Source organism: Taudactylus pleione, unplaced genomic scaffold (genome assembly GCF_031769625.1).
Source record: "Taudactylus pleione unplaced genomic scaffold, aTauple2 ptg000154l, whole genome shotgun sequence".
Classification (NCBI taxonomy): Eukaryota; Metazoa; Chordata; class Amphibia; order Anura; family Myobatrachidae; genus Taudactylus; species Taudactylus pleione.
The window spans coordinates 29,962,850-29,982,320 of record NW_028284556.1 but is presented as its reverse complement, the minus strand read 5'-3'; the positions used below and the strand labels follow the sequence as shown (position 1 = coordinate 29,982,320).

Sequence of the window (19,471 nt, the reverse complement as noted above, 5' to 3'; positions counted from 1 at the left end):
GGTTCACGGACTTAAGTGTTTTCGCCATTGCGGCGGTGCAAATACGGCATTTGTCGGGGATCATTTTTAGAGTCATATCAAGTCCCCAAAAAAGCCCTGATAGGTGCTGGTGTCGGGCTAGACTTGCATAGCCCCGGGGGGATCCATTAGCGCCCGAATAATGTTCAGGGCTAATTGGACACTGCCCTTAATGTATAAAAATGGAAAAGAGAGTGTTCACACAATATAAATAACTAATTGTTGTGCTCCTTCCTCCATGATCTGAATTGTCAAAGTTAAAATATATGTGACCGCTGAGTGACAGTGTTACCCACAGAACATACAGTAATTCCAAGGTCATAAACTTTATAATCTTTACATTAGAAGAGTGGGTCCCACCTGCTATAGCATATTGGCATCTGACAATTATTTTTCCACAAGTTCCCAAGTTCCGTACCATAACATCTAGTGGGAGAATATAAAAAGTATTTTAACCTGCTAAATTCACCAAAAGAAAGTTTCTAATGATTATGGGGTGCAAATTTTAATAAATCGCAAAGCAGACCACAACACAGATGAAACAAAAATATATACGATATATAGATTTAAGTATCAGATTAAAAACGGAACAAAGGTAAGGACAAGCAGCAAGTAACAATGTGCAACAACAAAGCAAAGGTCTGTAATGAGCTCCTATAAGCAATAGCACCCATTCAAAAAGCAAAAGCTATAACGGCATCTGAGAGACACCATAATTAGGCGTATATATGTGCTGCAACTAATGCATACATGGAAGCACAAAACAATAATAAGCCTGGAATCAGCTGCCAACACTACTAGAAAGACACCTGGCAAGCATCTTAAAGTGAGACAGTCATTTTGCCTCATAACTTCATCTTTCTAATCTGGTCACTCATATGAGTATAATGTAAAGGGAAGGCCTGGGCACAGGTACCTAACCCGCTATATCAACGTGGTAATTAAATATAAACCGGCAATTAGTTCGTTTCTTAATATGATAAAGATTTCACTTAAACTAATATACTTATTCCTTTAACCGGTGGTGCTCCCCTTTGAGTCAGTGAATCAAACAACAAGAAAGAAAAGAGAAAGAAGACTCATTGTGTGGGGGCACTCTAAATAATTATAAAACTTAACTTTTATTAGATCTATCTCAAGATCTGACACAGTTACTCACAACACATAACATATATACATATACTCAAATACAAACTATATTAAAATATTGTTGACTTCAAAAATTGTTCAAACAACCTGCTTGCTGTAAGAATAAATGCTTAAGCACAGAAGCTCTTGTCAATCCGATCTCTTAACTATTATATTCTTTTTAACTGCCTTCAAAGGGCAGACTATCTGCATCAAATATCCTTATATTTCAGAGATTCCAGAGCATAAATAGACTTATTGCAGAGAATCACAGCCTAAAACCACCATCATAAGCCTATTTGTACATGCATTCATCAAAATTCAATAGCCACATTGCTCAAATAATATTTTACTCTTGATGAAGGTTACAGCTGATGATTAACACCGATGTCATATATATGTACTTCATGCGGTCATAAATTAGTACTATATGACCATATTAGCTTAAATGATTTACTCTTAAAGAAAATCACATATAGTTATTTACACCAATGTCATGGATATTTTATATACGCATTTATCCAAATCATATGGCTGAAATTGCTCAAAAAATTGCTCAAAAAATTCTCAGCTCATCAGTATATATTTCCAGTATATGTGTATTTAATTGAGCATTGAAGAGCTCTATATGATGATAGATTAGTTCTGAAAAGCGCCAGCGTTCACATGAAGAGATAATCTGCTTTTGGTCACATACCCGTCGGTAGAGGTGATCAATGAGAGTTACCTACTTCAATGCAGGTGATCTAATAAGTCTATTTATGCTCTGGAATCTCTGAAATATAAGGATATTTGATGCATAGTCTGCCCTTTGAAGGCAGTTAAAAAGAATATAATAGTTAAGAGATCGGATATACAAGAGCTTCTGTGTTTAAGCATTTATTCTTACAGCAGGTTGTTTGAACAATTTTTAAAGTCAACAATATTTTAATATAGTTTGTATTTCAGTATGTATATATGTTATGTGTTGTGAGTAACTGTGTCGGATCTTGAGATAGATCTAATAAAAGTTAAGTTTTATAATTATTTAGAGTGCCCCCACACAATGAGTCTTCTTTCTCTTTTCTTTCTTGTCACTCATATGAGTAGCAAGCTACTGATGAAGTTGTGGGGGTTTACCACAACGAAACGCGTTTAGCACCCCTTGAATATTATATTGGATAGGAGACTACACGGGAGGTTCCGGACCAGCATCTTTTAAACCAACTTTTCAGCCACGTATACTGCCGTCCATTTGCTAAAGCAGGTCTTCTAGCTTACTACAAGACGGATAACATCTGAAGGCTGGTAATACAATCATTTGCTTTGCTGGATATTTACCCGGATTGCCCTGTTATCTTACTCCATCCCCTTTTTATGAATGCTGCTATTATTATGTGACTTTGTCATTTCTTGCCAAGAATTGGATTATTATTGATCCTGTTTATCTTTATGTATTGTTTTATACGTAATGTAATAAATATCTCTTTATTGTGATCCAAGCCGTATGAGATCCTTTAAATAGGAGAGCCTATGAGAATATATTTATGCCTATTATTGGTTATAATCTCCATACATTTGAATCAATTTTGATTGTTTTTTCTATATGCCTAGTATTATTTAATTTATTATCCCTTCAAAGTGTTAAATAAATTCTTAGGTGCATTTCACCAGGTTATATTAATATTAGCACTGTTCAAATCCCTTTTCTCTACTTATTGTATCTTTCATTTGGAGCTTGACACACTCCAATTTTGAACCAGCTGCTTGTTGATAGCACCAATCCAGTCCATTCATTTCCCTGTTTTATGAGTAGCAAAATGGGACCTGGACACTGGGTAATAAGGGAGAAAACATCGATGTTTGCGCAAGCATATTTTCTTCATCTGTATCTCTGTATACATTTCAGCCACAAGAGCTTTATGGTCTGACAATTTTGAGTGAAAAAGACAACTATGTTATTCATGAAACCATGATTCCGACAGGGTGACCTCATTTTCCATAGCCATTTAACTTAAGCATGAAGCTACAATGGAGTCGTTCTGGATACATCTCTATCTGCCAAGACAGTCTGTGTCAATATCAGCAATACAAATAGAACTAAAGATACAATGAACAAACAGAGGGAAGGTGGGGAATGACTGATACAGGTTATTCCAAGGTCAGGTGTCAATTTAAAGTTACTACTGCAATTCCAAAAGCAGAGTATTTTTAGGACCATTAGGAATCAGTCAATAGTGGCTCAGACAGCTCATTGTTTTTAAACATAATACACCAGGATTCGCAACAGATATCTGCAGATGATGGTTGTTCATACACAATGAACAGCCATCATCTGTCATCTGGCCGGGGGGCGTATTGCATCCCCCTCCCTGCGGCCTCTGCTGCAAGTGTATGGGCGGTCGGCTGACCGCCTGTACACATAGCACGATGCCCCAATACATCTGTAAATATATTGGGAATCGGCTGTGCGGCACAGCCGACACGATATATCTGTGAACAAAGTCATTCACAGACATATCGCTGGTACACACTGTCCGACACACACAAGATATATTGGCTGATCAATTGATTGGCCAATATATCTGGCAGTGTGTACCCAGCATTAGTGATCTATTACCTGATACAGAGTACTGTAGAAGCCTTCCAGCATTTTGGGCTAAGAACCTAGTATCAATCAGTAAATGTGGAATTGACCAGTGTTTAAGACCGGGTACACATAAGAAGGATTTGTATCCCAGCCAACCCGACACCCGATGGAAGGACAAATTGCGCGGCCGTACACACTGCATGATCCGGCGTACGGCCGCACAATATACTATTCCATCCCGCATTCACTTTCATGACAGCATCAGTGTGGTAGGCCCATCTGACGTGCAGCACGTCAGATGGGATGAAGTCGCTGACCACACATATGAACGAGGGTACACACTGAGCTATTGTACGATACATTGTTCCGCGTACATCTCCTGATGTATACCCGGGTATCCCAGGGCTTCTCTCTCTGAAGGGGTCTGGATTAATAGCCATTTTTAACACATATGGACCCATATTTAATAGCATGCACGTAGCGGATCCTTCGCAATTCCAGCGATTTGACCCATGGATATAAAACAGCAATCATTTTAAAGGCAAAATCATCTTTTGCTACCATTAGCATTGCATGGAAATTGCGTGGGTCATTGAACTGAAGAAACATCTCCTAATGGCATAATGACTTCTGTTCTAGCTTCCTCTTCTTCCAATTGACAATGTGTAAACACAGCACTGAGGACGACCATTCTGGTTACACATTGCCAGTTTTAAAAAAATGATTTGTTGTTTAGGGAGTTTATGGGGAGGGGCTAGCAAAATCCCACACACAGCTGCAATGCCATACTCAGCTTCTCCAGGAAAGTTATTTTATTGTATTCTCCTATAGACAGTTTGTTAAGATAATGTCTTACTTGGGTAAATCTCCATTTAGAAACTGCATAAAAGCCTATCCATTAACGATAGAGAATCATATTCTGAGGTCAAGTGTTCGATTAGCAAGACCATTTCATTTAGGAAGGTATATAGGAAATGGCTGCACCAGAAAAAGAATTCTCACTACAATATTTATTTTGGAATCTATGAGACAAATGTCCCATATCTTACCAACAAAGGGAGAACAGTCGTGCTGTTTATACTGTCATTTATATAATAAATGGTATAGTATAGTAATCTTTTGCGTAATTCTAAAAATTGTACACAAAGTATTTGACATTATGTCCCGATGTCCTTGTACAAAGCAGTCAGTGGCGTTTATATAACTGTAACCTAGACTTGTTGTTGAAGAACTGATTATATTATTTCATTTGTCAGGAATGGATTATTTCAAGGCTTACTGAGTTACTGAGCAACATCTACGTTTATACAAGACTATTTCTATCGACCATGCTTGTCATTTGCTGTGGATTAAATTCTAGTGAATAAATTGGTTCTCAATTATATCCTCTGCTAGTTTTCTCCACAGGAGATAGATTTAGGAGTCATTAAAGAACATGAATAAGAGCCCCTGTTGTGGATCTTTGATACAGTCCCTTAATGTTGGTTACTAGACAAAATGGATTTAAAATGTACTTACTAACAAACATCATGGTGATCTCTGGATAGCAACATTTGGTATTTCTGGAGCTGAATGTGGCTTTAGCTGCTGAATTAAAGAACTCCATACTTTCCAGAAGACGGCACTCCGGAAAAGAAAACACTTCAATCACATAGCTTAATGAAGCAACGTTTCCGCGCCTTTATTAGTGCTATTTTCAAGCTTATTACAGGTTGAGTCTCCCATATCCAAAATGCTTGGGACCAGGGGTATTTTGGATATTGGAATATTCTGTATTTTGGAATATTTGCATACTATAATGAAATATCTTAGGAATATGGCATGAATCGAAACACAGAATGCATTTATGTTTCATATACACCTTATACACACAGCCTGCAGGTCATTTTATACAATATTTTCAATAATTTTGTGGCTCAAATAAAGTTGTGTACATACATGAAGTTTGTGTACATACATGAAATTCATTTATGTTTCATATACACCTATAGGTCATTTTATACTTTATTTTTAATAATTTTGTGCCTTAAACAAAGTTTCTGTACATTGAACCATCAAAAAGAAAAGATTTCACTTTCTCAGTCATGGTAAAAATATTCCGTGTTTTGGAATATTACGTATTTCGGAATATTTGGATATGGGAGACTCAACCTGTATATATATAATTCCTTTAGATAAATCATATGTGAAACAATACAAATATAAAACAGAAGTAGAGACAGCTAAATGCATATTTTGCCTGTACTGTATGTCTGTGGCTGGACCATCCTATTCCAAACACTTGGTTGGTCATCACAATCACTGTGCACTTGCACCACCCTTGTCCTTAGTGAAAAAGGTGCAACTAAAATAGTGCATTTACACTTCTGGATAACTCTGTACAGCTCAGTGACCCTGACATGCCCTCACTGAGCACTGCCTATGTGAGAGTGCTATGGCCCAGGTACAACCTAAAGCTACAGATGGAGATGTGACTGAACTGCGTATGACTCTCCATTGTACGTACTGTACATGCTTGAGCTTGCTCTTGTGCAAAAACGCAAGTTATGCTCCGTAAACAAATTAGCATCAGTCTTAGGATCGGATTTAATTAGCCGTGGTAATGAATAGCCACGGCTACTGCATTAGCTCATGCTTAATTACCACAACTAATTTAATCCAGCCCTTAATGTACCTAACTCAAGTTTCAAGGCTTCTTAACCGATATATAAAGGCTAAGAAAGCAGATTTAAATATACACAGAAACACACACACACATATATATATATATATATATATATATATATATATATATACACTGACCAGCCATAACATTAAAACCAATGACAGGTTAAGTGAATAACAATGATTATCTCATTACAATGGCACCTGTCAAGGGATGGAATATATTAGGCACCAATTGAACACTCTTGAAGTTGATGTGCTGGAAGCAGGAATATTGGGCAAGAATAAGTATCTGAGTGTACAAATGGGGCGGGGTCAGCAGAATTGTTAAGTTCAGAACTGACCGGGCATCCTGAGGACTCCTAGTTGGCTGCACAGACTGCAGGGTGCCCATCTGTAGCATCCACAAGACGCTTCGGACGACACTGGACAAGCGATCATCGCTACACAGTGCCTTTCCAGGCACCCTATTAGCCAGAAGCAAGGGCCATGTGGCAGCAAGGAGACTTGCGGTCTGTGCCATGGCACTGGTCGCACACCCCTAGTTATGGCTCTGGATGGAATCTTGGAACTATTTGATTGCACCCAGAACTCAAAATAATTGGTAAAATCTCTGGTATCGGATGTACAGTAAGTTTTCATGGACTTCTGGTTACTTTTCTACCTGAAATTCTGTCTTGCCACTGCACATCGCACCTAATAATATGGCGCAAACAGATAGAGCTGGGGTGCACCATGCACAACAGGTGCAATGCACACTCAAAGGGGATGACTTCATTTTTATCAGGGTCCAATTTTATACTAATAGATTTACTTTTCAGCATTTGTAGATGTTCGTTTTTGTATTTCATATATTTATATTGGAGATCCATGGTTATTATATTCCACTTTGGGATTAATATACAGTAACTTAATTGTTACAGGATGTATATGGGATGCCGGCACTCGGTCATCCGCCCGATGCCGGCATCCCAACAGGGTTAGGATACTGACACCTGTCGGTAGGTATCCTAACCCTCCCCTCTCCCTACCCTAACCCTCCCCCCCTAGTGCTTAAACCTAATCTCCCCCTCCCACACCCTAAACCTAAACCCCCCCCTAGTGCCTAACCCTAACCCTCCCCCTAGTTCCTAACCCTAACACTCCCTCCAACCCCGCTACTTACCTTCAGGATGCCGGCACCGGGATTCTGAACGTATTCCAATTGTTACTATACCTTAAAACTATAGGTATCATTGTAAAATGATCCATTATTTTATACAACTGGTAGAAGGGGCCTTTTAAGCAGCCAGGGCAGATGTCTCTTGAGCAGTACTGTAAAGTTAATGTCCATTGAAGCAATTATAAGTATTGGTATAATGGAATTGTATAGATTGATCACACAATAATATGGAATACCATTCTTTGAAATTAAAGGATGTGTGAATTCAGTAAAATGATACCTAAACTGACCGCACACTTTTTTTGGGCCTTTTGAACAACCAGCTGCCTGGTTGTCTGCATAGTCACATTATTATATAAAACTATAGCTACAATCTGATAATTTGCAATTGCATTACACACATTACAATCTCTATCTGGCAAAGAAGAAAGATAACAAAAGTTTTAAATGGCCAACTGGGTTGGGTATGGGTTCCTGGCAGTCGGGATGCCGCCGGTGAGAATACCGACAGCGGCATTCCGACAGACAGAATCCCGACACCCGTAGGTAGGTATAGTACTACTACCCCTAACCCCTACCCTAACCCTCCCTCCCCGGTGCCTAAATCTAACCTCCCCTGCTAGTGCCTAAACCTATAATCCCCCTCCCTGCACTCTAACCCTCTCTCCCCGGTGCCTAAACCTAACCTCCCCCCAGTGTCTAAACCTAACCTCCCCCTTCCCCGCACCCTAACCCTCCCCATAAACCTAACCCTCCCCTAACCCCCAATGATGATCCGACATATTCAATCAGTAGGATAAGGGATAAGCAAGCAGGAGAAGAAAGAGTAAACAATGACATCAACATGTTACATGTTTTTGGTATAAACTGTAAGCAAGAGATACAGTTGGCTGCTCACAGTGATGGAATACACGGTATAAACAGGAGAATAAACAATCATTAATGTGAGTAACAGAAACATAAAAGCTATTAGAATGGGAAAGGGATTTAAATACCGGGGGCTGCCCGAAAGATGAAGATCCCGACTGGGGCAGGTAAGTACCCCAACCCTCCCCTGTCACCCCCCTAATCCTCCCTTGCCTAGCCCTACCCTCACCCCCTAGGGCCTAACACCAACCTACCCCTGGGGGTGCCTAACCCTAACCCCCTCTTACCGCTCCCTAAACCTAACCCTCCCCGGGGGTGGGGGAGGGGGGGAAGAGGGTGCCTAACCCTACTCTCTCCCTGGGGGTGCCTAGACCTAATCTCCCCCCCAAACCTAACCCTAACCCCGCTAGACTCCCTAATCTTAACCCTCACCCCCCTCGGCCTAACCCTACTCTCTCCCTAACACTCCCCCCCAGGGGTGCCTAGACCTAATCTCCCCCCCAAACCTAACCCTAACCCCGCAGGAATCCCGAATCTTAACCCTCACCCCCCACTTCTAAAGCTAAGGGCGCCCTGGACACCTTCGTTCGGGCTGGCGTCCTCGGCGTTCCGGTGTAGAGATTAACATAGGTGTCAGTATTTCGACGCCTATGTTAAATCCCTTGCCGGGATTCCGCTGTTGGGATTGAGACCGGCGGCCATGTCTCATAACTACATCCCATTAGAATGTATTGATGTTACAACGCTAACTTATCAAGAGTGATTTATTCATTTCACAGTCAGGGACCTCTGGACTTGTGTTGAAATCAAAATGTAAATTAAACATATGGGGGTATATTTACTAAAGGTCGATTTTAATCGATTTAAAATCAATCGAAATCAATTAACATTGATGTTGCGTTTCTGGAGCTAAATCACACATTTACTAACAAACAATTTTTTTTTATTTTTTTATTTTTTTTAAGTATTAGTAAATGTGTGGTTTAGCCCCAGAACATCGATGTTATTATTTAAATCGATTAATATCTACCTTTAGTAAATATACCCCATGGGGTCTATTCACTAAGTCACAGGTTCTCAAACTCGGTCCTCAGGACCCCAAACAGTGCATGTTTTGCAGGTATCCTCACAGAATCACAAGTGATATAATTAGCTCCACCTGTTGATCTTTTAAAATGTGTCAGTGAGTAATGAGTACACCTGTGCACCTGCTAGGTGATCTGGAAAACGTGACCTGTGTGGGGTCCTGAGGACCGAGTTTGAGAACCACTGCACTAAGCCTTGGAGAGAGATAAACTACCAACCAATCAGCTCCTGTTATTTTTCAAACACAGGACCAGATTCAATTAGCAGTGAAATCGTCCATTCTCGCGGCCGCCGAAGAAATTGCCTGATTTTCTGCAAAAAAAAAAAAGTCGCAAACAGACGATTTTCTACAAAAGAACAGGTGAAGTGCTTTCTCCACCTAAGACCAGGAGAAAAAAAAATGCTAAATCCCTATTTTTGACTAAAAATTTTAGGATTTCTTTCAGAACTCTTTGGACACCCAACCTCCCACCCCCCCCCCAAAAAAAATATTAATTACCCCCCAAAAAATGTGAAAGTTGCATAATTTGGCAGAAAAAACGGTAAAATTTTTGGAGAAAAAAAAAATAGTTGAAAATGGGTTTAACGTATTGGGTCTGGTTTTTCGGGGGGCGGTATGGATGCCTCAAGTGTTTTAAACATCGCACTTGGTCGCAGCATGCGCTTTAACGGTTTTTAAAATTGCATTTTTACGACACAAAAATATACTTGCACCTACCTCCAATTTATGTGAAACGGTCATTTCCTGGAAAAAAAAATTGTTCTATAATTTTTTAACCTTTTCCGTATACGCAAATTACAGCCAACACGCGCAATTTAAGTCCCCAAAATACTTTTATTACAGCCAATCGTACACTTGTAAAATAATTTCCGATGTATGTCAGACATTTTTTTAGGGTACAGACGCAAATTTCTAAATTTTTCACCTATTTTTTTTCACCCCTGTTTTTTGGCAAAAATCGGCCAATAAAATCAGCCAATTTTGCCGTCGATGATAAAATTGCCTCTAATTGAATCCGGACCACAACCTGTAGAGTGACAGTTAGGAGTTGATTGGTTGGTACTTTATCTCCATCCACTTTATCTCTACAAGGCTTAAGGTGGGTATACACTTGACAGATATATCTGCAGATCGAGTGATCTTCAGATATATCTGCAGATGATGGTCATTCATACACACTGAACAGCCATCTGCTAGTGCCCTCGAGTCCCGGTGGGCGGGTCGGTAGCATGTCCCGCCCCCCTCCTCCCGGCTGCCGCTGTGTGTGTACGGGCGGTCAGCCGATGGACAGATATGTCTGCAGACATATCTGTACATCGGCTGTGCAGCACAGCCAATGAGATATGTCGGTGAACGATGACATTCACCGACATATCGTGGGTACACACTGGCCGACATGCAGCAGATATATTGGCCGATCAATTGATCAGTCAGTAAGTACCCAGCATTAGTGAATAGACCCATCTGTGAAGACCACTGAAGTGATCTACGTTACCATTAGACCAGGCATTATGAGACATGGCTTGATGGGTAATTTCAAGTTCAGGGTTTACCAAATTGCAGCCTCTAGTTATTCAACTGTTGTCAGTGGGCGCTATGTGGTGGCATTTTGACTGTTTCTTCGGCATCTCTCCACCACTAACACTGCAGCTTGTTACTTGCCGTCCATAGATCAGTGCAGAAAAATCTGCAACACTGAGTACTGTAAATATCGGTGATGTGCGCAGTCGCATATTGCAACTGCACGTAGCTGATAATTGAATGCGCCCACAAAATTATGGATAAACTTAATATACTTAATATACCATTATATGACAACCTTTTTTTAATATCATTTGGGCTGCGAGGAAGTAGATATAACATGTTAGTAGATTAACACCCACTTTAGCTGGAGATGAAGTTGGAAAATTTAACAAAATCAGTCTTTTTTGTGCAAAAGACAGGCAGACAAATCTCTTCCACCACCAGCTGAGCAGTGTTATACTGTCTATGGACCCATAAATGCTGTCTCTAATCAAGAGCACCAAATTATAGGGGTAGGGTGTTTGTTTACAGTTCACCCTGCCATAGGCACATTGAGCAAACAGGTTTAATTAGTGATATATATGCAGCCCCGCTGCCCTCAAGCTCATGGCCCTCTGTTTAACATCTTCTCCATTGTGTACCCGGAGATAAAAGGGCAAAGTAGCAAAAAAATCAAATGAAAAAGAAAATGTAATAAAAATCTACTTAAAATCCCATGTACAGTGCTATCATAAATATATTATATACCTAGTTTGGAAAAAATTACCTGACGCTGTTTAATTAGTTTACTCAATGTGTAATACACTTATTGTTACCTATTTAGTAGATCTGTACTGTATATGTTTCCCAATTACCACTGAGAGGAGAAAAAATATCTATTTTTATAAAATGTGTGTTTATCTAATAATAATAATAATAATAATAATAATAATAATAATAATATTGTAGGAGTCAGAACATAAGATATATTTTTTGTAACTGTTGAGATAAGCAATAAACCTAAACACATTTATCTTTTGATATGTGCTAATGCATACAATGACAATGTGATGATGTCATCTCAATACAGGTACCAGCCTTAATTCACTGTGAAAAGGCAGAGAAATTATTTATTTGTAAATTATTAAGGAAAAATACTCACAGGATGATTAGATAAAATATATACTACCACACCCTTTGTTGTTGTTATCAGTGCTGCAGAATATATTGTCTGTCTATAAATAATTAAGTTGATTACAGTAACGCGATTTTTGTATTATGGACATGACTGAGTAGACAAGCAGCAGCCCCCCTCCAACAATACATTCCTCAGCCCCTCCCCAGTTCTGTGACATTGGCACCTCCTGCCAGAGCCATTCCAGACCATTATCACTGCCTTGAATCCACAGCATCTGAAATCTGCCACATTCACCCAAAATAGGGTTTAAAACAAATGACACTGAAATACTCAAATACAATAGTGAATTAATAGAGGCTCATAAGGCTATTACTTTAAATCAGCTGAGATTAAAGGGTCTATTTTTTCATAAAATTATGTATAATCTTGGATTATGAATTAGATTTATGAGAATCCCCTTAGAGTACTGTATACTACTGTATATGGATGGACTTCGGAAGCTGATGGTTAGCAACCATCAATAATTTGATTTAAGTACTTTTTCCATCGAATACCGGGAATACAATGGTTACCAGCCACCGGTTCAGCTTTCCGATGCCCATCCGATGGCTGACTGTGGGGGAAGGGGAGCATATACCGCTGTGAGCAGCAGGAGAATAGATGACGTGCGCATGCACTACTGTGCATCTTAATGTGTATAAAAAGCCATATGTGGCATAATGTGTATAAGGGGCTCTACTGCGTGGCGTAACGTGTATAAGGGGTACTATTGTGTGGCGTAACATGTAAAAGTGGTAAGGGGTACCACTTTGTGATGTAATGTGAATAACAGACACTACTGCGTGGCGTAACGTGTATAAGGGGTACTATTGTGTGGCGTAACATGTAAAAGTGGTAAGGGGTACCACTTTGTGATGTAATGTGAATAACAGACACTACTGCGTGGCGTAACGTGTATAAGGGGTACTATTGTGTGGCGTAACATGTAAAAGTGGTAAGGGGTACCACTTTGTGATGTAATGTGAATAACAGACACTACTGTGTGGTGTAATGTGAATTGATACTTTTGTGTAGCAACGCCTCTTCCATGTGATTCCAGGCCCCTTTACTTTTGGTGCATGGCTTTGACGTGCACTATCCTTGTTTAAAATATGCTCTTTCTGGCACAGGGCGCCTAAATGCGATTGACTGAAGAATTGCAGAAGTGAAATAATACATAGGCCCTTAAAAGTCGTAATTGGAAGCTTGGCCTTTTACACACATGCAAAAATATATATGTATAAATATAACTTCTTCTACATGAGCACTCTACAGTATATAGATCATTTCACATAAGGCTTAACAGCGTAAAAACTCTCCAAACTCTTGCAAGCAGTATACATCTTTTTGTGCAGTGAAACATAAGAAATGTTTTATCTGTGAGCTGCAAGAATTAAGGACCCTGTTTCAGTCTGTCATGTTTAGGTATGTGCTAATTATTATATCTTCATTTGTGGTAATAGCTTTTATAATAATAATGTTAAATTTCTCCAGTCCAAATGAGACTTTTAAAATGAATCTAAAGGTCTCTACATCTCAGTCACGATGCACTGGGATATTTAGGAGGCGCGATAGATCGTTTGTCACATTTGTCAGTTTTTAACACCAAATCGTGCCCACGACTGCCGGGGAGCTGCTGGGGAGAGGGGAAATCGGACACAATGTCGGATCGTGACCACATCGCCTAGTGTGTAGGCACCTTAAGGGATTTCATTACACATGCTTTCTGCACACAGATGCAGAGTTGAACGCCTGCCTGTTTGCAGAGTATATGTTGTGGGTCTTCGCACGGCGCCAAAACTGAGCATAAGCAAATGCAGACGATGCCGATTGGTCTATCACTAAGCTTTGGAGTAGGTGGAGAAAGATAAATCCCAGCCAATCAGCTCCTGTCATTTTTCAAACACAAGGGTCTATTCATGAAGCAGTGAAGTGTCTTGTTTAGCTGAAAACAGGGCACTTTCCTGTTTCGTGCCATTCATAGAGCAGGGTACCGCTGGAGAAGCTTTACTTCTCCAGCGGGGCACCTGCTCCTTTGTGTATCGCATCACCATACATTTGTATGGTGAGTGCGATTCATAAGGAACGGAAAGCTCAGCTTTCCATTCCTCTGCTTAGCACTGCCTTCCCCATCTCAGGATGACGTTAGCAGTGCTCTTAGGGGAGAAGAGCAGCGAAGACAGCTGTCTTCCTGTTCTCTCCACCCACTTCTCTGCCAGCAGCCAATAAGAGGCGGCCAGGGTATATGCATATCCCGGGTCACCTCCTGCAGTGCCGACTTGCGAGTTGCGGCTGACCGTGTCCCCCTTCCTACACCTGCCCCACTAGGCGACACGGTATATGTATAGGCCGGGTCCTCCATCCGGACTGCCCGCACCCCTGACCCCCTTGTACCTTACCCTGCAACCTCTAAGTAACTCAGCGTATGCATAGGCCGGGTCACCTCATGTGGATTGCCAGCGCCGCCTCGCGCCCCCCCCTGTTCCTTCCCTTGCTGCAGCTAAGGTGACCTGGCATATGCCGGCTGACCTCCATTACGACTGCCCGAGGATCCCCGTACCTTCCCCTGCCACCGCAATGACCCGTACAGACATGCGCAGAAGAATGAAGACCCCGAAGATGCAGGGAAGAAGAAGAGAAGACCAGATCGCTGGACCTGGATATACCACTTCGCTTCAGGAAACAGTTAAGTGTACATGAATTGCTACTTATTAAAACTATATATAGCTTCGAAGTGATGCGATCTATAGCGATAAGTAACAATTCCATAACACAGATGTACATGAATTAGACCCGCAGCCTGTAAACTGACATTTAGAAACTGATTGGCTGGGACATATCTTTCTCCATTTTATCTCTCTCCAAGGCTTAGTGAATATACCCCCAAGTCTTATGGATTTCGCAACTGTACCTACGACTCAAAGAGATGTATTTGGGCTGTAATAGAGTGTCCTCAAGTTCAGTAAAGGTGTGTCGATGTTCTGCGGACCATGCAGAGTTGGACGCATGCGCACATACGTGTCGCCGTAACAGTGGACCATGCAGAGTTGGACATATGTGTATATATGCATGTTTTGCACCACGAATATGGAAGTGCAAGCGTGAACTGATGACGATGACTAGTACTAAACCGAGCATAGGCAGGCACTTCACAAACCGCAAACACAGTCGAATATACTTTTTTTTTTTTACTGTGCACACAGTTCACACGCCTGATTTCCATCCAACTCTGCATCAGGCAACCAGTCTGCACATAATGCACCATGTATAGGAAAAGGCTCTGTCATTATGACCCTTTATGTGCCCAGTAGCACATCCCTGGCACAGTACATACCTCTTCCCGGAAGTGCACCACCTTCTGGCCAGTCTGTGTCTTCAGCACCGGGTAGCAGGAGACGGGCTGGGGCTCAGCGGACCCCCTGTGCAGGGCATATCGCTTCTGGAGCTCCGGGTCCACAAAACTCTGATCTATGGCTTCGTCCTGCTCTTTGGGCTGCATCTTCTCCCACTGGGCACCGTAGCGCTCCCGGATCCGCTCCTTGTCCTGCATGATCTTTTTGGCCATGGAGTTAAGTGAGGAGAAATAAGCAAAGCGATTCCTCTCTTTCTCGTCCAGGGGTCGGTTGCCAGAGGTAGCCACCCGGGCTGCGGCTATTGCTGCCGCCATAGAAGCCATGACTCCTGTTCTGGAGGAGGAGATCCTTTGTGTGCGCCCTGAGCTCCCTTATGTACTAAGCAGAGCAGAGCGTCCTCCTTGGCAGCCTCCAGCTACACTAGCACAGAGAGGGAGACAGCCTTCCCCATCCCTCCTCCTTTCCCCATCCCTCGCTCAGTCTCTCCTCCCTTCCTCTCACTGTACACGCTCTGTAATATTAGCACAACCACTTCCTCCTTGCATGCCCCCTCCTTCCCCAAGCACATACCCCTAATGTCTCATTTTCTGTAATTTCCTATGTATTAGGGAGCGACACTCATCTTATTGTGTGCTGTACCCTGGATGAAAAGCACCCCTTATTATATTTATTTTTACAAACACAGTTTTTACCATTGAAATGAGAGTAAAGATGACAACGAGAGATTAGAGAGATACACTTGTTTCCTCATTCACCAATCTAGAATCCACAGCGCAAGCTACCTGCTGTACACACATTTTTCAATATTGTACACAAATGACATGTAACCATACACAAAACACAACTAGGAGCCCAGAAATTCTGCTGTCTTTAAAAGAACTTACAGACTTGTAATAGGAAAAGGGAATTTCTCTAAATGAACGGTTTAGTTATTTTTTATTATTATTTTCTGGGATTAACAGCAATCTTATATAGAAAATTCATTTTGGTTTGTTTATTTATGCACCCCTTCACCGATTGGGATGGAACCAAAGCAAGGTGGTCCAGTTAGATCCTGGCCAGGTTTAGGGGCTTATGCTGGCCATACACCTGCACGACCAGCATACGATATGATTCACCTCACGATTCCACGGTGCTCCCTGCAGTCCCGGCGGTATGATTTGGTGTTTTTCTTTACACATGATCTGTCCTACCATCGATCGTGTGCCTCACGTGCTCATCTGGAAAATATAATTGAAATTACATGAATGGACGCACGATGTATCGCATGCACTAAATGTACGGTACGATCTGCACACGATATGATGGACAATATGGGCTGCACATCTGATCATACGATCTGATTTAGGAGCTGCGGGAGCGCGCATCGGATCGTATCCTACTAAAAAAATACACGATTTTCACAAGATCCATCATACGACTCATCGAAAATCGTCCAATCGCCCAAAATCGTGCTGGTGTATGGCCAGCATTAGGGTCCCGGTTGGACTACCCACTGGCAGAACTTTGACCAGTGGAGTCACAAGTGACAGGAACCGGGTGCTGTACTGTAGCATTACGTGCAGCACCGGCTCCTCACACAGTGAGGGAGCCGACACTGCAAATACACTGGTCCCCAGGGGCAGTCCGCACCTCCGGGACCCCCCCAGATAGACTAAAATAGAGGGTTTGAGCCGTGTGACCACGCCCCCTTAATAGGCCAAGCCGGTTTTTAATGGCCCGCAACTTCGCCACGCGCACCATTATACTTGTCGCACTGGGTATCACCAATTGGAGGGACACCACTACCGGAGACACTGACCAGAACTTTGACCCGGGGAGCCTGTTCTGGGCCTTCCACTGGAATTGGCCTGGGATGCATAATGGAATGGTTGGGGTCCCAGTCGGACCTCACTGCGGAGTGTGTCGGGAATTACTTTGACCCAGGGAGACTGTTCTGGGCCTTCCACTGAATAGATTTGGATGATATCACATAATAGAACTAAATAATTTGTAGATTTAAACTCGGGCAACACCGGTACATCAGCTAGTCAGCTATAAGTATTATGGGGTCTATTTAGTAAAATTGTCGCTTTTCCACAGATGTTTTGCTCCATATTTATAATAAAGCTCCTGGAATAGCCAAAGTGAAAGAGAGTTGTCCCGGCGAGCACCTCCTCGTGGATGAGGAATCTGAATGTCATTGAGTACGCATTTACAGGTTCTTTGTCTACCCTGCAAGCTGTGAGCAGAAGCCTAGAATGCAAAGCATCATGGGACCATCAGTGGTTTTCATCAATGGTATGAAACCACAGGGGCTGGGGACCAATTATGGTTTCACATGTGTATGTGTAGTATTAGGTCACCGGCCCTGCTATTGTGCGCCCTCACCATCTGCGCCTGGGGTGTGGGGATGCAGGGGTTCGGAGGGTCCCCATGCATCATGGAGGGACGGGATCCGGAGATATCCTAGCTCTGTACACTGGTGCAACAGGGTCCGGCTGTGACAACGGGCCGGGACATTGTATGATCCAGTATCAGCCCACCACAGCATCAAAGTTCGGCATCGTACGTGGAGGCAGCGGTGACTCCCTGGCACCGTCACCTCATGTTGAGAATGGCGGCGGGCCTGAAGCTGCAAGGATTCAGCCCCCGCCAATCACAGAGCTGCAACTCAAATCCGCAAGCCAATCACTGTTCGCGGACCGGCAGCCAATCACGGATAGCCGCGGCGAGCCGCGTCATCACCCTGGTGCCAACTTGTAGTGGCCAGCGCGAGGGAGCGGTAGTTAGTCGGACAGCTGGGAAGGAGCAGTGAAGACAAGGGGAAGTACTGGAGGGCAGCGACTGTTGCAAAAGAGATAACACAGGTTGCCGGCCGCCAGGCGAAGATTAAAGAGCCGACACCCACCGGAACTGGGGTTGGTAAAGACATCCGAAGCCCACTGCGGCAGCAGTGGGTCATGCAAAACCGCTAAAGCCTGCCACTGCTACCCAGGGGAAGGCTTCAGGAAGTCCGGAGGTAGTCCGAGGTGTCCCACCTCTGGTGAACACCACACGGTGGGTCTGGCTGGACCACCTTGGTTCAGCCGAAGACTACAGGACCAGTAAGCCCAGTGTTATTTTACCCCTAGACCACCTGGGTTCAGGCACATGGCCTGTGGGCACATTCAGTCACTAGGCCTATGGGCAGTAGCGGGACAGTAGTCCTTGGCAACATAGGAGGGCACTAGGCTCAGGGAATAAAAATAGCCCGAGCACAGAGGACATATAACATCATCCCCCATTAGGCGGGCAGTAGGCCTGAGCCACATAGGGCATTAGGCTCTATAATATTGTGTCCTCCCCCCTTCATTAGGAGGGTAATAGGCCCTATAGAAATTTGGTAGTTTGACCTCCATGTGAGGTGGCACTAGGCCGTGGCCCAGAGGGCACTAGGCCCTGTAGGTATAGGCGGCACTAGGCCAAGTTACATAGGGAAGCCTGAAGGTGAGGATGAGTGGCTGAGGTAAGTGCCCGACTACGGCCCGTATTCAATTAGTTGCGATAATTGTGAAAAACCCACCTGTTGCAAGCACCTGCAATCTAAAAAACACCTCACCCCTACTTGCAGATCCCCCAAAAGTCTATTTAGCTACTTTTTATGTTTGAACCCCAACTTTGTACTTTTTTGCCCCCTTTTTCAAAGTCATTTTTGGGGTGTTCCTCTTTTTTTTTAACGGATTTTATGATACAGTTATCCTTTAGGGGCTGTCCCAAGGGTGCTGAGTGGTTTCCCACCTTTGCACCCCAAATCCGCAATTCTGCACTTTTTTTCCCGTCTACTTTCAAAGGCGAATCTTTTCCACCTATTACATTGCAGTGACTTTATGCGTACTCGAAAAGTCTTTGCAATTGAATACGGCTTAAAGTTTCCGCCCGGCGAAATAACGTCATCCGCCATACTTTTCCGCAGATTCCAACT

The 19,471-nt window shown here is 42.6% G+C and overlaps 1 protein-coding gene across 2 annotated transcripts in view; it reads right to left on the bottom strand.

The window, feature by feature from the left end:
* CUNH1orf198 (chromosome unknown C1orf198 homolog) overlaps positions 1-15,994 on the bottom strand; it is a 38,739-nt gene extending 22,745 nt beyond the window's left edge. For both annotated transcript variants that reach the window (XM_088474511.1, XM_088474512.1), the window contains exon 1: positions 15,510-15,994. In XM_088474511.1, coding sequence (XP_088330637.1) covers positions 15,510-15,851 — 342 coding nt within the window. In that variant the 5' untranslated portion in view covers positions 15,852-15,994. The remainder of the gene's footprint in view (positions 1-15,509) is intronic.
* Between the last annotated feature and the right edge of the window lie 3,477 nt (positions 15,995-19,471).